This window comes from Podarcis pityusensis, assembly GCF_964106645.2.
Source record: "Podarcis pityusensis genome assembly, chromosome: 2".
NCBI classification, from domain to species: Eukaryota; Metazoa; Chordata; class Lepidosauria; order Squamata; family Lacertidae; genus Podarcis; species Podarcis pityusensis.
In genome coordinates this window covers 35,439,091-35,461,922 of record NC_138029.1, presented here as the reverse complement: position 1 = coordinate 35,461,922, position 22,832 = coordinate 35,439,091, and the positions used below count along the sequence as shown (strand labels likewise).

Here is a 22,832-nt window from a genome sequence, read left to right as displayed (position 1 = left end):
TGGAAGTAATTAGGCTGAATTGGCTTTGTGTGCAAATAAAAAAAGGGAGGGGGGAGACTCCCTGAGTTTTCTCTTTGGTAACAAGTGAGGAAAAATATTTTGGTAGTAGAAAGCCTTGATAGGTGGCAATAAAACTGGCTTTCTCTCTGGTGTGTGCAAGTACATTGCCTACCTCCTGAATTTCTTGGTTGTGGCACCTAACTTTGTAGAGCTTCCTCTTAAGGGAGTACCCTTTTTACAGCTGACCTTTTGTAGGTAAATGATGGGCTTTAGGCTTTTGGTTTTATCACTGTTGAAGCACTTATTAGGTTGGTATTCTTTTATGGGTGTGTGGGTGTGTGCATATGTGTGTGCGTGCGCGCGCGCGCACACACACACACAGTTAGGTAGACTTGAAAATTGCTTTAAAGCACCTCTCAAAAGTGGGCTTCAGATTTCATAGATCTAGTCCTTTGCCGTAGCTGTGGACTACTTTTCGTTGCAACATACCGTACTTTTCCGTGTATAAGACTAGGTTTTTTTTACTTTCAAATAAGGTTAAAAATCTGGGGGCATCTTATGCACAGATAGTGCATATGCCCACTTTATAGATTTGGGGTCCCCGAAAGTAGGGGGCATCTTACACATGGGGCGCCTTATACACGGAAAAATACGGTATTCCTCAACGAGAGCTCAGTATGGCAAGTAAACTGAGAGTTAATCTTCAGTGGTTAAGTGTGTACTTGCTAGAGACAGAGTAGCCCAAGGTATTGGTTGGGTTCATGTGTCCCATTAACAAATGCTTTGGGGTTGTTGTTTTTAAATAAAACAACAACAACCAGGAACCTCTGTTTTGGAACAGGATCCCTCTCATCTTCTCACTATCCCTGCCTAAAGCTGCTTAGCAAGATCTCCTTGTTGAGCCTTTGTAATAAGTCACAGTTAGTTGCAGCAAAAACAATGAAGAGTCTTATGTCACTTTGAAGAGTAACGAAAGCATTGTGCCGTATAAGCACACAGGGGCCAAGGCCCAAAAGGTATCCATAAAGTCTATGTGAATATCCCTGAACAAAGAAAGCAAGAGCACTTCTCTTATTATAATTTTTATTACATTAAGTGAAGCCAGTCGGTGTGAGTGTGCCCCACTCCCAAATACAGGCTGCTGCTAGTGAACAGGTATAACAAGTTGAGTTCTGAAAAGTAAAAAAAAATCAGGGAGGGACAACTGTTTTCTGTAGTAAGCTATCCGTTCCCAGAGCTTGCTCAGACCAAATGTCACAGTGTAAAATGTGCAGATTCCAGCTCAGCAGCTTCACACTGGAGTCTTCTTTTGAATCTACTTAGGTGGAGTTTGGTGACTTTAATGTATGTTACAGAATGTTCAAAGAGATTGAAAAGCTTCCCCACTGGTTTCCTAGTTTTGCAATACTTAACATGTGGTTTGTTTCCATTAAGCCTCTTGCATAAAGACTGTCCTGCATAACTGATGTTAATATATTTCACTTTAGAAGAGGTTCAGGTGAACAAGCTCTTGGTAATATGGCTTGGTAGTGTTATCAGCATAGAGAAAAGGCACAGAGTGGGCACCTGGTTTGTTCCTCATTTTCTGTCTCCATTAAATGGCTCATTTCTGCTTATAATAAACCGATTTCAATGAAAGCTTTAGTGCTCTACTCTGGCCAGCATTTCCTAATGGTTAGAGCATGCTGTGCTTGGAAGAACATCATGTTCTGTTAAAATAGTACTCTGAACCAAAACCAATGACTGCAGCACTGCTAGTAATTGGTTAAAAATAAAAATACATATGATCAACACAGAATTCTTTGATAACATACTCCATTAAAACCTGAGCCTTATTTCTGCAGCTGTTGCTTTCTAACTCTGCTGGAGAGCCAATTGCCAGCATACAAATGTTGAATGGTTCCTAATTGGCACGAAGTCCAGAATCTTGAGACAAACTCTTATTTGTGTGCTGCAGCAGCAGCAGCAGCAGCAGCAGCAGCAGCAGCAGCAGAGCTCTGTTGCTCAAGGAAAGGCTTTAACTGTCTGGGGTAAATGTGCTACAAAATTGAGTGAATGTCACATAATTTGGCATCTTCAGTAGAATTCCTTCAGGATGTAGCTGACCGTCGGAAAATGCCAGGCCTGCTGTTGGGATGTTCGGTTCCTGGGAAGATAGCCTAAATCGTCCCATGGCTAATCTGCAATTTAGCTGTTGGAATTTTGTTTAAAGTGAACACACACATTCCAAACCAACTAGGATTGTATGCATTTAAAAATTGTATGGAATTAATTCTGCAACTGGCTGTCATATTTGCACAAGTTAAAAAAAAATTGCTAGAATTTTACTTTTCAGGTTGTTGTTTCTAACTGTGTTTGTGCCTGATTCAGAGGGGAGCAGAATCCAAGTGAACATGGAAGAACTTAATCTGTTGACATTCTCTTTAATGCAGTGCAACTTCAAAAACTCTGCTTACAAACTGTTCTGTCTCCCTGCCTCACGTTCTCCCACCCAACCCGTCCTCCTCACGCACTTTCCTCTGACATCCCACGTTGCAACGTTTACTATGAAATCTTGGCACAGGCTTAAGTTGAACAAACCAATTGTCCCGTACAAAGATGCTGTAGCGAGTAGGAGAAGAGGTAAAAGTCAGCCTTACCCAAGTAGTGTTGCAGAACCAGCCGTCCCTTTGTCCTTCGTGTTTTTCTTTCTGTTGTCATTTCATGTCAGCTCTCCTCCCCCCCCCCACATTTTTTCACCCTCTCTGCTTCCTATCTCTTTCCTCCCTCAACTCCTCTTTTCCCTGCTGCTGACAGCCAGCTGCTCTGTGCCTGCGCTTTCTCTTTCACCCTCTCCCTCTTTTTTTTGTTGTTGGTCGTCCTGGAGATGTGAAGTTTCATATTACATGTGCACTAAGGGGAGGATCACAGATGGAGACTTGCAGCTAGCGCAAACTCCCCAGTGCAGAGCTCCCGAAACCAACACTTGTTACAAGCTCATTGTGTAACTCTTGATTGTGCATAAAGTTTCTTCTCTATTTTTATTAGACCTCTTTCCATGCAGCCTGGGTCAGTGTTGAGGGAGCTCCCTTCCCTTTATCTGCCTGTATATTAAAGTGATTTGCTTTTCTGCAGGCTACTGAATTCTTTATTAGCTCCCAGTAAAAAATCTACAGCTATTCTGTAAAGAAGCCAATGATAAGGAATGAGAGAACTTGCAGCGGCACTTGGACTTAAAATATGTGGAAACATTTGAACTCCTACGCTTTTCTCAGCGTGTCTCCTCAAAAAGACAAAATAACTTTGGATTTTTCAGTACATCTTATTCCCATTAAAGTCAGTGTTCTAAATAGTCTTAAATCGAATTTGTGGACAGTGACTGTTGGTTGGCTTTTCTGTAAACAGGTTATATCTTATCACCTCCAAGGCTGCTTTAAGCAGGAGTGGGTATCTGATGGCCTCTGGGAACACCTAATTAAATAATCATAGAATCATATCATATAATCATAGAGTTGGAAGGGACCCTGAGGATCATCTAGTCCAACCCTCTGCAATGCAGGAATATGCAGGTGTCCTGGACGGAGATCAAATATGCAACCGTGGCATTATCAGCACCATACTCTAACCAACTGAGCTAACACTTTTGTTCTGAATGAAGGTTAGGGTTAGGGAAGGAGGAGCTGGGCTAAGAGACATTGGGTTGCGCCCAACAAAGTTGTCCTGTTAGTGCAAGAACTTTTGCCTGTGCAAGAAGACTTCCTCACCCCCTCACCCCAAATCTGCCACATGGGGTTTGGGAAAGAAACCCCAGAACAGATTGTGCAGGGGGAGGAAGAGAAGAGAGAGTTGTGTTGTGCAGACGAAAGTCCTTGTGCTAAGGGAAGACTTCGCTGGATACAACTCAATATGCCAGAAGCTACGTACAGCTTTGCTTGCCTCTGAAAGAACCAGGGGCAGGAAGACTCCATGGAAGCTGAGACAGCTGCTTGAAGGTGCTTGGGAGGGGATGAAATCCTGACATTCTCCCCAGAGTTTTCCTGGTCTGTTGACTGAGTTTCACTTAAGCACTTCCAAAGGGATTATGTTGGTTAAGCCCTATGTGCTTGTCTCTGCTGCAGGTGAAGGAAACCTGCATGTTCAGTCTCCATAAAGGAAATTTGGGAGTGTAATCTGCTATTTTTCTGCAGGTGCAGAGTGCCTACCATCTCCTGCCCTGTCTTCTTCTAGTTAAGAGATTGTTCTCCTTTATGTCATGAGCAAAAGCTCTGGATTTCCCAATATGCTAAGTCAGAACAATGGTGCAATCTAGCCAAGTAATCCTGGCAGACCAGCATTTTCCTATCATCTCTGGCAGAGATCTTTTCATTAAGGAGTCTGTTTAAGATATACCCTTTGCCCTCAACACCAGTTAGAAACATTAAATATCCTTTGACTCGCCAGTAGGTTTTTTTGCCACTACAGTATGGGTTTTTGGAGGAGCTGTTCTTCTGCAAGCAGTGTTGGGGGAATGGAAGAATGAGTATTCATTTTGTGTGTGTGTTCCTGTTAACTGAAACACACAAATTATCCTCCTAGCATGACGGAATTATATTTTGCCTTTCTCGTGTTCTGAAAAACAAAGGATTGACTTGCCAAAGACCCTTGGCATTTCCAGCTGGATAGAGTTAGCAAGATTTTGGAGGGGCATGGGGGGGGGGAATTACACACGATAGCCTTTCAGAGGTTGTGAAAAGAGTGCTTTCTTTAGGCTCAAGAGTCTACGTGAGTCAGTGCCATTTTGCAAGGTTTATAAAGATAGCTTTGTCGCATCTCTCTCGCTTCCCCACTCTGTTTCTCCATGCAGCGGCTGACACTGGCTCAGCTCTCTCTCTACCTGAGCCGGGGTACCATCCCTTCCCGTTTTAGCACAGTGAGTTCTTAGTTTTGCCTGGTGGTGTCTCAAAAGCTGCCAGTTCCAGGAAACTTCTGTTTGACACCTTTGCCAGGATGGTAGGAAACATTTCACATGCTGATTTTAAATACCACAAAAGTGCTTTGCTGGGATTCTAAACTTCACTGGGATTCAGTGTTGCTCCCACCCCCCACCCAAGCTTGTGTTCAAATGGGGGGGGGGTGTTAGTTTTTAAACTGCTGGGAGCATTTGGACTTCCATTTAGTTGTAGTCTATTCAAAAACATACATACATGGGGTCATTTATAGCTTTGGAGCTTTTCCTTCAGATATGAAAAGAGAATGCAAATGGACCTTGGTGAATATGTTTTCCCATCAATATTGTGCATTTTCATTGTACAATGAAGATTCCAACAAGAGTGGAAAGCTTGGCCAATTGCTTTTCTTTATTAGTGATGTGTCTTCACTATGCTATAGATGAACTTTAGGATGTACATAAATGGGCACTATTGGAAGCTGTGGTGGCAAGAAGGAGCATTTTGAAGCAGTGCTTTGATGAGCTGGGCCCCAAATATTTTGGATTGTATCCAACCAAGTCATACTGTTCATGCAAGAACTTCTGCTTGCACAACAGAACTTTCCCTCCTCCTCCTCCTCCCATGTTTTGAGGGTTCTCCCAACTCTCCAGAGCATTTTTGGGAGTCTTGGGAGCATGCAAAGAGAGGGAGGGAAATTCTGTTGTGCATGCAGAAGTTTTTGCTTAAATTCTGGGTCAACTTTGTTTTATAAAACCCTTTCCCAGAGGAATACTATTGCCCAAGCAACATAAGAGCTGCTTCATGCTGCAAGGAGTTCAATGCATTTTCAGCCACTTGTTTGTTACCCTCACATGAAGATCGTGACGTGTGAATCACAATATTTTTCTGCTTGAGTGTGTACCTGTCCTTGACTGTGTTTGCAACTGGTTGTGTGGAAGGCAGTATAAACCAGCCCTGAAACAAAGTTTTCTTTGTAGCTCTTTTAAATATTGCTGGCATTTTGGAGCGTCATAACTGCTAACATACATTCTGTTTAAAAGCGAGTAGGAGAGACTGTCAAGAAACCATTTGTGACTACCAAGCCATGTGCTTGAATATTCTAAAATTAAAAACCAGCAAATTCCCGATTCAGATAACCTAGAAACTTTGCTTTCTGAATTATTCCCATTGTGGCAGTGTGCCTTGATTCTGAGGTTATTTTTAATTTGACCACCATTGTGACACCTCTCTAGGCTAGGGTTACCAGACGTCCCCGGTTTCTGGGGATAGTCCCCAGATTTGCATATCTGTCCTTGGGAAATGGGGCAGCGGCAGCCTCAGCAGGCCAGAGCCAGCCTGGTAGCGCAGTTGGCACAACACATCATATGGGGACTTCCGGAGAGGAAAAATGGCAGGCGTCACGGCAGCGAGCAGCTCCTGAAGCCAGACAGAGCCAACTGCGCTACCAGGCTGGCTCCAGGCTGCTTACTGCCGCTGCCACCGCCACTGCCAAAGGGGAACTGGGGATGTCCGGCGGTACAGATCTCCTGCCCCCTTCCCCCTTTGTTTTGACTTATTGGGGGAGGCTCAGGAGTTGTGGGCGGGCAGTCGTTGCCCAGTTTTTAAAAAACTCTGCGCATTTATGTTTCACAGGGTGGGAAATAAGGGCTTTGCACCTTGCCTGGCAGAGAAACCGCGCGCCTTGCGCCCCTCCTGGGCAACGGCCACCCACCCGTGACTCCCAAGCCTGCCCCAAACAAAGGGGGAAGGGGACAGGTGATTGGGGAAGTCTTGGGAGTCACGGGTGGGTGGTGAGCCGTTGCTCAGTTTTTGAAAAACTCTGTGCATTTATGTTTCACAGGGTGCGAAAGAAGGGCTTTGCATGTTTATACAATATGCATGTGTGCTTGGGCCCAGGGTCTTTTGCCTCACCATCCCCACTACTGACTCCCTGTTGCTACTCAGCTTCAAAAAATAAAATAAAAAATAGTGTCCCTGGATTCATTGAAAAAAATCCAGTAACCATACTCTAGGCTTGCTTAACCATCTAGGGCAGGCATAGGCATAGGGCAGGCCCTCCAGCTGTTTGGGACTACAATTCCAATTATCCCTGACCACTAGTCCTGTTAGCTAGGGGTGATGGGAATTGTAGGTCCAAACATCTGGAGGGCCAGAGCTTGCGTATGCCTGATTTAGGGCAAGGTCTCTTTGCTGCCCTTTTCCCTCGAAATGATATTATTTTGTCTTTACCTCTTAGTTGTCGTCATGCCGCTATAGCCAACTATTTTGGAGACGCCGTCCCCCAGTGCAATAAGTGCTGTGATTACTGTAAGAATCCAGCAGCAGTGAAAAAGCACGTAGAGGCACTTGAACACACCGGCAGCGGCTGGAATAGAACCTGCATTGGACCCTCTGCTTCCTCTTGGAATGCCTTTGACCCAGACCTGTACGAAGGAGGCAGAAGAGGCATGGGTGGCTTCAGCAGGTATGGCTTTGCTTCTGACTCCAGCAGAAGTGAGTTCTGTTGACAATAATAAGGATTTCTCCTCTTTTCTCCACTATGGCGGCTTCAGTTGTTTTGGGACTAGTAGTTTCCTCATACCTGAAGTCCCGCATCCCTCCCCGCTGCATACAAACTAAGCCAAGTGCCATGACTTCAGCAGCCACTGCGACTTCATGAATCAGCCAGAGGAATAGATAACTCCTTGAAGTGTGGCTGAGCCTGGGAGTTGATAGCTGGACTTAGTAGAACCAACAGAAAATGCAGTGGTACCTCGGGTTACAGACGCTTCAGGTTACAGACTCCACTAACCCAGAAATAGTACCTCAGGTTAAGAACTTTGCTTCAGGATGAGAACAGAAATTGCGTGGCGGTGGCGCGGCAGCAGCGGGAGGCCCCATTAGCTAAAGCGGTACCTCAGGTTAAGAACAGACCTCCAGAACGAATTAAGTACGTAACCAGAGGTACCACTGTAGGTTAAAAAGAAAACACTGGTTAAAAATGTGGCATAAATGCCTTTATGTCGTGATGCAGCCAGGGGTTAACAAATATTGTTGTTCTTACTGGCCAGCCAGCAATTTGTTGTTGCAGGCTCACCCTTAAGCGGCAAGGTCTTGTATCTGACCTCACGTTTTGACTCCAAACAGAGGCAGGGGGAATCTCCTTTTTCTCCAGCAATGAAGTTGGAGAAGGAGGTCAGAAAGCAGTTGATGGCTGAAGGATTGGCAGCAAGGAGAGGGGAGGTGCGACGACAGAGCCTTCCTCTTCCTATGGGCTTGATGGAAGAGCAAGCCAAATCATTCGTGCCTCTCCTGGCAAGCACAGAGCCAGAGCACATCCAAGGCTTCGGCTGAATATTAGGGCTGGAAGGAAGTAGGGTTCATCCATTCTGTTCTTTAGCACTAGGTATGGGGGAAGCCTCAGACTTGTCTCGCTTACCAAAGCCCAGCTCTCATCTCATCATAGTCAGGGAGATTTTCAGTGAGACTGCGTGAGTCAGTAAATGTGTGAAATTAGACCTTGGTGTTTTCAGCTGTTCCACCCTGTTCTGTATTGATGCAACAGAGAGCAGTAGCTTCTGGCAAAATGTTGTGCTTTCTAATCCCTCTTAAAGGAGGGATGGGGGCACCCTGGGAAGAGAAAGAGAAAGATTGCCCATGCTGGAAGAAGCAGGTCACTGTCCTCTTTAGCTTCCAAGTGCCCCAGACATTCATCTCTTGCCCTGTTGCCTCTGATTAGCCTCCAGAAAGTGCTCACAGCACCATGACTGGGGTTTTTTCAGAAGAATTTGACTAGTGACCGTAAGCAAATGACTCACTGATTTCAATGGGAAAGTTAAGTGTATGTTCAGCACCACTCTCCCATTGCGAACGACAAGATCTGAAAGTGCTTAATTTTGGCTAGATTGGCCTTTGTTCTGTTTCGTGACCTGCGTTTTGTTCTGGTATGCAGCAGAAAGATTAAAACCAAATGTTAAGTTGCCGTTTTCCTTTTACTTCCCGGTTAAATGAAATAGTTTGCACTATATATTTTCTCTTTTGTTATCCCCTGATCATTGCATGCAGTTAACATCTGTACTTCTTATGAAACAAAGATAAACCAGCCATATATTTCACCTTTTGTAATTTAATTTTCCGCTCTACTTGACTTGCATATTTTGCATAAACTCATCTGTAAATTTATTCTTTTTATGCAGGGTGGTCTTTAAAGGAAAGTGATCGCTTTTAAGTAGTTAAAAGCTTCAGAACTTTAAAAGTGACTTATTATTTAACACATATGTTTCTGATGCTAACAATTCATAAATGAACCAGCTTCAGTCTAGAGAGGGTTTGCATGAGTGGAAAAACACTTGTGCCCTGTCACATTCCTCTGATTTCCCTGTCCCATTGTAGCTCTTCTGACCCTTCTCATGCCAGACCAGAGAGGGTCTTCTGGCCTCCAGGAGCAAATTCTGGGGGGCACAGGGGACAGTAGTGGGGAGCTGGGAAGACCCTGTTGCCCAAGTGAGTTCAACTCAATCTTCTCTGAATTCAACCGATAAAACACATGGCAAGAGGAACATAGAAGTCTGTGTTGGTTTTGAGGAAATGATCGGTTCTGGATTGATTTATTTGAGAGAAAACCTGGAAATGTGACAGTCGCACCCTGGAATGAAATCTGACTGGGACTCAGGCCCACAATCCTCTGGGATATTGTGATGTATTTGCTAGATCAAATTTCCTTGATGCCAGTATAATGTTTGAAGTAATTCTGGGCAACCTTCCTGTTCAGTTTCCAACTGTTTCCGGGTTATTGTTCAGATATGATGAAGACGGCGGGAGTGTGGCTGAAACGAATGAGGACCATCAGAAAAGGGAATGGAACAACTTTTATAAGAGGCAGATGAGTCTGCGCAAGGTAAGTTGGTAACTTCCTCGCAGGAGACGGATACTATCTTGACGGGTGGGAAAAGAGTAGGTAACAGCGCAATCCTATATGTGCTTACTCAGAAGTAAGCCTCGCTGAGTTCAGCGTGACTTATTCACAGCTAAAAGGGTACAGTGGTACCTCGGGTTACATACGCTTCAGGTTACAGACGCCGCTAACCCAGAAATAGTACCTCGGGTTAAGAACTTTGCTTCAGGATAAGAACAGAAATTGTGCTGTGGCGGTAGCAGGAGGCCCCATTAGCTAAAGTGGTGCTTCAGGTTAAGAACAGTTTCAGGTTAAGAACGGACCTCTGGAACGAATTAAGTACATAACCAGAGGTACCACTGTATAGGATTGCAACCTAAGTGTTACCATGAGGTCTTTATTGTGTTCTTATGTTAATATGTGAGAAATCATTCACACATTAAAGAACTTACCTTGCTCTGACATTTCTTTGTTAGTTAGAAAATAGTACCTTTATCTTTCAATTTTTATGATGCTTTACCACAGGGTGCTTAATGAGGAGAGCTCTTAAAGTGGCCTTTTTGTGCATATCTCTGTGTGTGCTTTCTTTCTGTCTCCAAGCATTTTCTTGGTTGAATTCACCACCCCTTCCTATGTGACTAGAATGCAGTCCCATTCAGTCTTGAAACCAAACCCCATCTGTGCAGATTAGGGACTTTGGGATGGAAAGTGGATGGCTTTTCTTGGTGTCTGATTTTCACACAGAAAAAAAGAACTCCTGGGCTAAATTACTGCCTAAATGAAGGGTCCTTCTAAGACTTAACTAGTAACTCTAATGCTATTTTTAAAAGCCAACCATTCCTTGTTATGCATTTCAGCTGCAAATTATAAAATGACATTTTTAAATACAAGAAAATGTAAAATTGCACTTTATTGTAGAAGAAAACATAGAGATGAGGCACTTAATAGAGGCAACTCTAATTATTTGCTCAAACCAGCTTGGAAGAAAATGAATGACCCAATGTTTTATCCCATGGATCATTTTGTTTCTGCTTTTATGTCTTCAAAATGCAAGGTGCATACAGTATATGTGTGCAGTCCATCCATGCAATCAATATATGTGCACACATACACATACAGACTTACACACCCATCCTCTCATGCTGCCCCACATATTTTTTGCTTTATTCCCTTTTAATTAGTCCATTTGTTAAAATAAGGTAGCAATTTTATTTATTCAGTCTACAACTATGAGAAATGTCATAAAATAAGCCATTACTATACATCTAATCTTACATCTCAAAACAGTATGAAACCACCTGCTGAATGGGGAGGTATTGTGTTTCTCCTACAATATTCAGTAAATGAATTCCACTTCTTAAAATTACCTTCCCGCTGTCTTTTTTCTTGTAAATCAGGTTAATTTTGCCATTAAGGCAAATGCCCATGTTTTATTAATCCATTCTTCTATTGTTGGCAGTCGTTATGTACTAGTTTATAATATTCGTACTGCTTTCAGTGTGTATAAGACTAAATTTATTATGTTTATTTTTTACTGTACTTTCCATATAATTCAATGAAAAAACAAAATTCCAGATCCATTGGGATAGCATTGTAATTCCTGTTATTGAGCTCTTAATATTTTTTTAGAAATGGCATTCCCACTGTATGTGGTGAAAGTCCCCCATTCCTTTTATAATGTTTCCAGTTCTTACTTAGATTGTTCCAATTCATTATCAACTCACGCCGTTTAACAAAGCCTTAGCAAGCTTTGGCTCAGACTAAAAATTGTTGTGTAAATGTGGAAGGTCTTTTGTGTAAAAAAGAACTCAGATTCTAAATCTAGTCTTGTGTTCCAACCTATACTTTTAGATACGTTTTTCCTGGTTTATGTCATTGAATTTTCTCTCTTACATTTCTTTCAGGGCCAGGAACCTGAAAAAGACAACTTTGTCCCTCCAGGTAAATTTCTGCATTACTTCATAGATCAGATGCTTCAGACAAAACATTTATGGTTCTTTCTGGGGATTTTACAATGACTAAAGTTACTATTTATACAGTATAGCACTATCTGTATATGAAGCTAAAGAGCTCAGGAGTTAATGCTTGACCCAAAGTTAAGTGTGGCCCACAATGATGAGCTTATTGCCAGAAAAATTGGGCTTAAACTTGACTGTAGCAAAAGTAGTTGGAGAGATTGCTATCTGCCCAAATCAATTTCTTACTTCTGTTTCCCATTTCACATGAAAATTATGGGTGTATCAAACCCAATAGCTACAGTTAATTTACATATTTCAGCCGGTTGCCGATGAACCAAATGGGTTGCGATGAGATGGGTTGGGATATGACCCTCTTCACGTGACAGAGGCGGGGAAGCAAAGAATTCTGGGAAACATCTCAAGGACTTTGCTCAATCTTTGTGGTTCCCCCCCCCCCCAAAAAAAAAAAAAAGGCCACAAGAAGTGGAGGCCAGTGTTGGATCTCAAATTCCTCAGTCACTGGGTTGTTTTCAAGAAGTTCAAGATGGAGTCTCATATTTATTAATAATGGTATTGGAAATAGATACAGTCAGAAAGACTCCCACTACAGCGTATCCATTCCTTCAAAACAAACTAAGGAAAATCCCCAGAACACTAAACAGGTTCACACAGTCCATGCTAAAGGATAGAAGGAAAAAGTAGGGAAACTGTCCCCAACCTCATCTCCACTATAATTCCCCCAACCCAACAACCACTATTCCACTATGCATCCCAAAGCATCCAAGTAAGGGCCTGGCAAGCCAAAGGCCTACACCACCTAACTGATTTTAACAAAAAAGACCTTGAGCTTGTTTGGAGGCTCTGGCAGAGGAGCACAGCTATTGTATACCCTTGACCAAAGAATGGTACACTCCTTCTGTATGAGATGGTTGTCGTCTTTCATTGATGCACATGGAGCAGTGAAGGAGACACCCGCCTAGCCAGCCAGATAAGCCGAATCAACCCTGGCAATCGATGGGGTGACAGATGTTGCAGCCAGATCGCCCTCACATCTGACTTTTACAAAAATGGCAACCCTAGATCAGCATGGGAAACACAGGACAAACTAGAGGACACTTAAATACCCTGGCTGAGCCATCACCAATCACATGCCAATCAAATAGAGTGCCACCTGCTCAGTAGTGGGTTTATTTAGACCTCCCTCCAATACGATTCTCACAAGGGTGTCTAAAGATTGACCAGGAGTCTTATAACGGGATAGATTAAACGTTCTCTGACTCCTTGATAGAATTTACAGTAGAAAAACACACAAAAGGCTGGTTCCAGCTCTAAATGATTGCAAGGATAGCACCTGTCCTTGAAGAATACTTTAGAAAATCTGCTATCTAGGATTTTGGAGATATTAAAACATGTAATTAAAAAAAAGCTTCTAAAAAGTACTATCACCATATTGGATACTTGTCTAGTTTATTATTTTAAATGGCTATATCCTTCTTGTACCCACTCATCTACTGCAAGAGGTAAGGCAACATGTCAGAAAATGTTTGTGTATCTGTCTCATTGTAGATGCTGATTGTCCCTTGAAGGATGCAGCCAGCAGAAAAATAGCTAAAATCACAGTGAAGGTAAGAAGGGGCTGTGATTACTTACACCAAGCTCCTTTCCCCTCCCCACCTGGATTACGACATGGGCGTGAGAAATAACTGGCAAGAAAATAGCACTGATGAAAATGGGGTGAAGGCATAAAAGCGTGGTGTGGTGGAATGCCTTAAGAGAAGGATAGCATCTTGATCTATATTAGATTGTAGCATAGGAATGTAACTGGGGTATATTGTCCGGTTTCAGTTGGCAGGTTTTAGAAAAGCAAATAAATTGGAGAGGATGCAGAGACAACAGCAGATATTATAGAGCAGCTGGGAAAAGATTACTCATGTCCATATAGTAGTGAAAGAAGGTTTGATTATTATTATTTATTAAATTTGTATACCTCCCTACCTCTGAAGATCTCAGGGAGATTCACAACAAAAAATTACAATACAAAAAATTGATACTGAGTATACTTTACATTATTTGTACTGTCCCAGAACTGCTGGTTAGAATAGATGATGCTTCACTTTCCTTCTGCAATCTGAAATTGGCTCTCATCTCTTATCCTTCAATTTTAGGCTAGAGAACACTGTCTGAACATGCTGAAAGAAGCACTGAGCAACAACCGGGAAGCAGCTCTAACAAGAGATGGGTAGGAAGTTATTATCTAGTCCGGGGGGAGCCCCATAGATCTCCATAGGGCAAGCAGTGGGCATTTATGCAAGCCAGGGAATTTATGCAAGCCGGTGCATGGCACTAGGGGCTCATGTGCACATATCTCCCATCCAGCCCTCCCTTCATGAGCTGTGCAAGCCTCCCATTCTCTGCAGTGGCTCATGTGCTTTCCATGTGCATACTTGTGCACATGCAGTGGTAGTGATGGGAAGCAAGGAAAAGAGAGCTCCTGCACATGCAGGCACTGCACCAGTGCTGGATCAACTTATATACCTTAACCTAATTTTATATGTCACAGCCATTTGGAAAATGCAGTGTTGTGGTTTGAAATACTTTCTCAGCCACCAGTAATATTATGCTGCAGGTTCCAACGTTTTAACATCTCATTCCCTCTCACTGCTTTTGGGAGCATGAGAAACAGGTGTCTGTTGTTCTAAGGTAGTTTTTAAAAGAACAATTTTCTATCATTTTATTAGTTGTGTTCTATTAATATGTTTCTACAGGGTGAGTCTTTTAAAAGAGGCCCCGTGGAACATGTGTACTCTGTATCCACGGGGCCTCTTTTAAAGGACTCACCCTGTATATGTTCCAAAGTTGCACTGCGAAAGGTTTTGGGTTTTTTTGTTTTTGGAAGGGGGGCTATAAATAACTTCAGGTTTGTGGGGAAACTGCTTGAAACTTGTAGATCAAAACTTAAAGAAAGTTGAGCACTTCAAGTTAAATGTCATACTTTAAATTAGAATTCAAAATTGTGTACTCCTAAGGAAGACAATAGGGATGTGGGTGGCGCTGTGGGTTAAACCACAGAGCCTAGGACTTGCCGATCAGAAGGTCGGCGGTTTGAATCCCCGCGACAGGGTGAGCTCCCGTTGTGTGGTCCCTGCTCTTGCCAACCTAGCAGTTCGAAAGCACATCAAGTGCAAGTAGATAAATAGGTACCACTCTGGCGGGAAGGTAAACAGCATTTCCATGCGCTGCTCTGGTTTGCCAGAAGCAGCTTAGTCATGCTGGCCACATGACCTTGAAGCTGTATGCTGGCTCCCTCGGCCAATAAAGCGAGATGAGCGCCGCAGCCCCAGAGTCGGTCATGACTGGACCCTAATGGTCAGGGGTCCCTTTACCTTCACCTTTAAGGAAGACAATATTGTGTGCTAAAGCCAAAATAACATTTTAAAAATCATTTCTTGCAATATTTTCTGAATAGGTTGAGGTGGGTGTGCAAAAATGAATCTTAACAGCTACAACCCTGTTTTTTCTATGAAGCTTGCAATTTTCTTTAGTTCCCGCTAGAGGGTAGTAATATACTGCACAAACGTATTATTTTGAAATCACAGAGGAGGTTGTGATACTTCACTGATAACGGTAGAAATACCTTCATAATAGGGTAAAAGTAATCCAGAGGGGGGAAATATGCTCTTAGACCCCTGTCTTCTGCCCTGCCTCCCAACTGCCCACACAAACACCACATTAACCGTAAGTTTCCACCAATATTTCTGCACCGAGATTTTAATTGTTAGTGTTCCAGCCTTTCTTCCATAGTAATGGACCTGACAGGTGTTGGAGAACTTCCTCTGTTATTGGAGAAATATGTCCCACTGCAACTGATCAAACTGTCTTGTGTTTCAGCTCAGATGTTCTAGTACATGCTGTGGAAATGGAGTATGAAGCTTTCCAGGCCAGTAAAATGGCAAACCTGTACAAGGCGACTGTTTTAAAGAAGGTAAGAAATAGTTGGTAGTTTTAAGGGGCTTCATTTGATCTCCCTGATGTGTTGGTTTCTCAAATATGCAACTCTGCTAGAGAAAGTGGCTAGGTATTTTCTGTGTGTGTACTATGGAGAAAACACTGCTTACTCCATCTTTTCTCATTGCTGTCTTAGAAGAGGGTGTTTGGGCAGACCCTTAATTTCTGCAGGCTAGAACTCAACTCAAGCAAAGCTCAGATGCGTAGTTTGGAGAATATGCCAATAGTTTTGACATCATCCTGAAAGCATTTTGTTTGTTTTTCTAATGAGCAGTGGGTTTTGAAGCTATACAGTTCTGCAGGCTTTATGTAATTCTGTGTTGCTTGTCGAGAAATACAAATGGGCTCTAATTCATGGCCTGCTTTCCACTGATGGTCACTGGGGTGGTAATTCTAAACCACTTGAGTTATTGTCTTGACCTTCCAGATGTATAAATCCATACTTTGAGTGGCTTTAAGCATTACAGAAAAGTGCATTGCTCCAACTGCCTAATATACAGTCACTTCTGTCTTGTCTTGGCAGTGCTCAGCTAACATCTGGAGCAGTTTTTTTGTACACCGCTTAGAGATATTTAAAAATATATTAAGCAGCATAGAAATCACCATACTTTTCCATGTATAAGGCTAGGGGGTTTTTTACTAAAAAATAATGCTAAAAAGGGGGGTAGTCTTATACATGGGGGCAATCTCCCCCCATTTTCTTAATTTTGAGTCCCCCCAAAATAGGGGGCGTGTTATACACGGAGGCATGTTATACACGGAAAAATACGGTAAACAATCAGTCAACTTAGCGCCAGAGTGAAGATCTGGTTCTGGCAGCCTGGCTCTTCCATTCCCTCCACCTCCTGTGAGTCAATAAACTTTGACTGCAGCTCATGCTTAGTGGAGAGAGAGCTTAACTAGAGCCCCAGTTTGGATCAAACGCTAAGCCAAACTTCGGCTTAGCTTAGTGCAGCAGCAAAAAGGACCAGGAAGGAACAAAGCGGCTGCCAGCTCCTCTCTGGGAAATAGCACAAAACAAATAAAATACCATGAAAATCCCTGAAACAAGAAGTAATCAACTAGAAATATTATCTTGTGGAAATCAACTAAATAATAAAAATTAAAAAGCTTAAGGGAAAAAATTAGAAAAACCTAAAATAGAACAAAGCCTTAACGGGATGCCGGCTACAAACCTCGTTTCACTGAACTACTCAGTTTCCTCAGAAGGAAATAGAAAAATCATAAACTTTAAATTTCCAAAATTCAAACAAGGGTAGAACCCCAAAAATTCTGACGTATTATAATCCTGGCTCGACCAAGTAGCTGAAGTAAATAAACAATAGCAACCCTAATTGAAGTTCATCCAAGCTTGAATGTTACAAGAATGGACCCTATGCTGTATTAAGGTATTACTGGTCACTTAGAGAATTAAGGGTGGTGCGAATTCCACATTAATTAGTTTGGACAAGAAGAGCAGAATTTGTGAACCCTGTCCTTGCTTTGTGTTGCAAAAAATGCTGTACATAAGAGAGCTTATCAAGACAACTTTCCCCTTTCTTGTTACATAAAGGTAACCGAAATTAACAAGGCTTCCAAAGATGGGGAGCTGTATTCCACCCTTGGAGTCAATGGCAGTTCCAAGTTGAAGACTGAACCAGTGGCAACAGCTGATGATGGCTTCATCCCCGCATCCAAGGTGAATACGGTAAGTGCAAATAGGCACTATTAGAACCTTAAATAGCATTTTCTCTCTCTCTCTCTATTTATATATATTAAAGTGATTTTGCAGCAGCAACCTGTGTCCTGGTGTCTATGAGGTTTCCATTTTCATAATTTCTTTTTACGTGGGCTTCCAGCAGTCTTCTTTTTCCTGTCCCATTGCTTTTAATTTTTTCTCTATGGAAAACATTAAGGTGTGAGGTGGTATTTGAGTTTAAGGCGCTTCTACAGTTTGCCTGGACTAGGATTTGATTTCCAAGACAGAAGGCAGATAGGCAAAAACTAGCCCTCTAGCTACCTCTCATCTCATTTCTTTCTAATGTAGTTCAAACCCAAGAGGGTGGGGATTGGATTTCGGAAGTCATCTGATGTATTCCAATCTGCTTCAGAAGTTCTGGCTGCCAAGGGAGATGATGGAGTTAAGCCTCTGAAGGAGGACATTAACCAGAAGGGAAGCCACCACTGTGACCCTGAGCCTATGGACATTAATGGCACACTTGAGAGACAGGCAAAAGTGGCTGAAGAAGTTTGCCAAAATGCCGAGGAGGTTACTGAGAAGAAGGGGCAGCAAAGCACCCCTGATGCTATAGCCTGCTTGGGAGTTAGTCCCACCAAGAAGGGCAAACCCAGTAAGAAACAGCTGCTGTTGGCAGAAGCAGCTAGGAAAGACTCTCAGAAGATATCGAAATTCTTCTCCATCCCCAAAGCAGGGTCCTTGGCGTCAGCGCTTGATTTGGCAGAAGAGAACAACTGCTACCATGATGAACTACCTCAGTTTCCTTCCCAAAGAACATGTGACGATAAAGCAGAATCTCAGGAAACTGAAATGGTCTCCAAAGAAGAACAAGCTAGCACATCCCATGTAGAAGAGGAAGAATCAGAAAAAGCAGGAGAAGGTCTGACCCTTAGAATTCCTAGCTCAGGAACAGAATCCTCATGTTCAGGAACAACCTTTGGAAAACCGAGGTGAGGGGTATATTTCCTTGTTGGTGCTCTTCCCTAGCCTCCTAACTGATACCCACCCAATTCCCAATTGGTAGAAGGTTAGAAGAAAAGTGATTATTCATAGCTGTTCCTTCACAATTGTATTTAAGACTCAGGCTGAAGGCAGCCGTTGAATTGACATACCTCTGATCTGGCAAAGGCTTTTAGAACAGAAGCAAAGGTGTCTGGGCTGTAAATCAGGAGGATGGTTAGAACTGAGTTTGGAGTTGCAGAAGCAGGCCTGAGTCGGGCATTCCATGGGTGTTAACTATTTGTAACTAATTTCCACAATAATAATAATAATGCTATTTGAGTAAAATCTTTCTAAACAGCAAATGGCTGATAAGTGTGCTTGGATTGCTTAAATTCACAGAATTCTCAGCTGAATCAGTCCTTAAAATATATTTCAAATATTTATTAGGTTGTGCTTTTAAAATTCAGGTGGTTACAGATGTTTTGTGGATGGCATCTGTGTCTGTTGCAGGAGCTGCTAATAGAATTGTCAGTTTTAAAAATCAGGGCCCCAACACTATTTTTTTATTTCCGTAGCTCACCTGTTGAAAACCACATGTCAAGACTGTTGTTTTTACTGCTTTCTTTGAATACCATAAATACACCATCCTTGAACAAAGTATCTGATTGTTCCTATCCCCCCACAGAGTTAAGCCTTTCATTGAAGATGGAATGACAAACAGTTGTCGAAACCATAATGGAAAGAGACCAGGGTCAGCTGAGGTGATACTTCATTACTATTATTAAATCCCCTTCTCTCTCTTGCATAGGAGCACACACAAAAACATCCCTGAGATACAGGCAAAGCATGCTTTGCAGGAACTTATGGCGGGAAAGCTCACTCAGACCTTAGGATGGGACTAAGGTGTGGCCATTGGAATATGCATGCATGGTTAATATTACTGGGGCAGCAGGAAGAGTGGTCCCCATTTGGCATGTGTTGGGCAAATCCCAGGAGGCCAGAAATGTTTGTTTGTTGTAAAAGAAACTGATTTACTTTGTTGTAAAGAATGTTGTGTCAACTTAAAGACTAACAAATATATTGTGGCATCAGATTTTGTGAGCTGGAGGCATTAGATAATGAAGTGGTCACCTACATTCCAAGTATTAAGAGATGAAAGGTTTTGTTTTTTTTAATGAGATGAAAAGGCTATGCAGAAGCCTATTTATACACAGAACACAAAGGGGGGAAAAGATTCAATCAGCAAGGGTGTGACCTGCTCCCAACTATGTGGGCCACTGGTAATGAATAGGCATAGCAAGATCAGTGACACAAAAATACCTGAAGAGGGACATTTACTTTCTTAAGTGAGCTAGCCACACACTGTTTCTTGAAGGTTTAAAGTATTTGGAAAGGATCTTTACCCCGTCCCTTGACATTAGGAAGGCACAAAGAAATAGAAGTCAGGAAACTCTGGTAGATTGCTGGCAGAGGCTATGCGTTCCCTGTTTCTCACAACATTCCTTTCATGAGTATTTGTTCCTCTCTTGTTCTCTCTCAAGGATCTGGGAAGCCCTTCTGGAAAGAGGCTACGGATGATGACCAAGTCTTCCATCACATTGCAATCAGAGGGGAAAGCTGATGGGCTGATGAAAAAGAAAGTCACGTTTGATCCCAATTTGTCGCAGGTTGATAAAGAAGGAACAACCAGAATCATCCAGCCAACTACAAAGGCATTGTCACTTAAGGAAACGGCAGACATTGTTGTAAAATACTTGACCCCTTTCTACAAAGGTGGCAAATTTGCTTCCAAGGTTGGTTATAAGCCATGTTGCTTTTTCCTCCTCTTGAAGGGGTGCCTAGTAGTGTTGTCTGTCCTATCTAACTGGCAGCATGGAGAGACCATTTCCACTGTATTGGCCAGTGTCTTGAGTCCCTTTTAGGGTGAGGGTAAACCACGTCTGGAAAGAGCAGGGTATATTACCCTTTCCTATAGCCAATGTTCAGTGAGCTAGATAGACAATATCAGAAAAAAATACTGGTGGGACAACAGCACTCTTATTCTGTGTTTGTTTTTAAATCGTGTGTGATGGTAATGAGAGCTTAAATACTTACATTGTGACTTTGTTCCTTAGGAACTTCTTGCAGATCAACAAGTTTCACTTATACAAGACATTGGTGTTTTTCTATTTCTAAGTGATTAGTTCATTAGGTCAGATACATGTCCTGGGCGATGCACAACTGGAAGATGCTAGGTCCTACCATGTTGGTCTCGGCACCTAGTCGTTAGAATATGGGAAACGTTATAGGAGTACCAAGATGTCCCCGAGAGTACACAAAAGCAATCATATGTCAGTGAGGGTGAGAACCCTGTTATGCTCATTCTGTTTCTTCATCCCTAATTGGCAGGATTTGTTTAAAGGGTTTGCCCGGCACCTCTCTCACCTACTGGCTGCAGACAAGAGTCCTCTCCGTAAGACAGGTGAGTTATCAGGCGATGGCTGGGGAGGAATGTCTAGTGCCTTGTACCAGTAGATACTGGATCTAACACCAGTACAAAATGATCAGGCAGCCAGCTGTGTATGGTGGGTGGGGGGGTAGGGTAAAATAATCTAATATGTGTAATTGAAGAAAATATTTGAAATATGCAAGTGGTGTATCTAAGGTATAGGAATTGGAAGGTGTATGTGGAATGTTATAAGACTGGTGTCAGCACATAGTTTTCATTCCTTAGCATCTCCTCGGTGTTTCGGTGGTAGATCATTTCATTCTCCCCGAGTCCCCTATTCTTTAAACAGCATTTGCCGCTGGAATATTTTCATGGTTCAGAGCATTTGTGCAAATGTGCATGAGAGAGATGTAGTATCAGACTAACCTAATTTTGCTTGTGTGTTATTGGGAAGGGAGGTTTATGCAGATTCTTTTCTTCATAGATGGCTTGGAGACAAAGTTAAATGATACTATAGTTAGCAGTGCTGAACAAGGTTGGGCATCAGTGTATTGTGTGTTACTTTCTGTTTGCAGTAAAAGAAGAAGCACAGAGACTGATCAAGGAATTTTTCAAAACCCGTGACAAGTGTGAAAATGAGACAGACTGGCAGGAGCTAACCAGCTTGGAAACATGACACCTGAAAGGCACTGGTTTTCTCTGCTTCCTGTGGCTGCTGGACCCCAAGCACTTAAAGGAATCATCGTAGCTATGGGAGTGGGGTGGTGGTGGACCCAGTTAAGCACTGGCCTGGGGGAAAGGCCTTTGAGATGTTATCCTAGCTAGGTAAAGTCTGTTGTGCAGATGAAGTCACCAATTTTAAGTTACAAGGCTGCCCTTTGATACAGTCAACTTTGCTTGTTTTAGACATACCAGGAGACTGTAATTGATTCTTTTGCTGAGTAGGAATCTTGCTGCTACCCAAGATTTCCCGCCTCAACCCCCAGTCCGTTACTATGTTTTTTTAATTAGCAGCAGCAACATCACTCAGAGTTGTCATGGAATACATTTGCTTTGAAGAAGGCTTTCTCGTTTTGATACAGTGGGAGGGAGTCTGGCAGAGCTGCTTTGCCCAGGTCCCTTTTGATTTGTGTTGTTTGTGCTGAAAAGTGTCTCCTTGCACTAGAGTTATTATTTTTTAAACTGTGCATATTGCAATAAGAATGAGAAGTGCTGCCAGGGACAACTCTCTCTGTCAGAAAGTAAATTTAGGGCCTAACTAAAGGTTGCATGAAATCAATCTACAGTATAATAAAATCCAGAAAGCTACCTCTTTAAACAGAGAGCAGCTGCTATGGGAAGCGGGTGATTTTGTAACGCCAGCAGGGCAGGGGAGGTTATTGGTGCCAGTTCCTGTCAGCTGTGTTATCCCAAATGACTCCACTCTCACATGAGGTTGTGAAATACATGTTTGCCAACTTCTATGCTCCCCATGGCCATCTAGTTGTGTTACATACAAATGCATATAACATGTAGTCAGACACTAATACAATTTTATTTTTCAGGAGAGAACAGTCTTCTTCAAGGCTTGAGGGCATGTCCTTGCTTACATAAGTTGAAGAGTTTTATATTTTGTGAAACCTCAGGAATAAATAGAGGCCATGGGGCAACCTTTATATTCTGTTTTTTGTTTGCAGTAAACAGTTGTATCCAGGAGCACCTCCTTCTGATGAAAAGGCCTAATACGTATTTCAGGAAAGTTGTTGCCATTGCAATGTATAATTGCATTTTTCTTTGTGCATATGGAGTAAGTCTAAAGAAATCAGAGACCTTTGCAAATAGCTTATTACTGACATGTGATTCCAGGTAGGTTCACATTAGGGCTGCTTCACAAGCTCTGTGATGACAGGTGTGTTTGATGCACGGTAAGGAGTCCTGGACATTTGCACCTGCAGAAAACATGAGTGTGTTGCATGTGCAGAACTATGTTTTTCAGGTGTATATGCAAAATACTTTACAGGTT

General features: G+C 42.5%; 1 protein-coding gene across 7 annotated transcripts in view; it reads left to right on the top strand.

Annotated features, from left to right (window-relative positions):
- The window catches only part of RECQL5 (RecQ like helicase 5), a 48,121-nt gene extending 25,643 nt beyond the window's left edge, over positions 1-22,478 (top strand). For 5 of the 7 annotated variants that reach the window (XM_080993645.1, XM_080993647.1, XM_080993646.1 and 2 more), the window contains 12 exons: positions 7,144-7,371; positions 9,687-9,783; positions 11,685-11,721; positions 13,305-13,363; positions 13,904-13,977; positions 15,627-15,720; positions 17,296-17,430; positions 17,770-18,410; positions 19,088-19,163; positions 19,944-20,195; positions 20,791-20,863; positions 21,406-22,478. In XM_080993645.1, the coding sequence (XP_080849771.1) occupies positions 7,144-7,371; positions 9,687-9,783; positions 11,685-11,721; positions 13,305-13,363; positions 13,904-13,977; positions 15,627-15,720; positions 17,296-17,430; positions 17,770-18,410; positions 19,088-19,163; positions 19,944-20,195; positions 20,791-20,863; positions 21,406-21,506 (1,867 nt within the window). In that variant the 3' untranslated portion in view covers positions 21,507-22,478. Of the gene's footprint in view, positions 1-7,143; positions 7,372-9,686; positions 9,784-11,684; positions 11,722-13,304; positions 13,364-13,903; positions 13,978-15,626; positions 15,721-17,295; positions 17,431-17,769; positions 18,411-19,087; positions 19,164-19,943; positions 20,196-20,790; positions 20,864-21,405 lie in introns of those variants that run through there. The other 2 variants (XM_080993648.1, XM_080993649.1) reach the window with 2 other exon arrangements.
- The last annotated feature ends 354 nt before the right edge of the window (positions 22,479-22,832 follow it).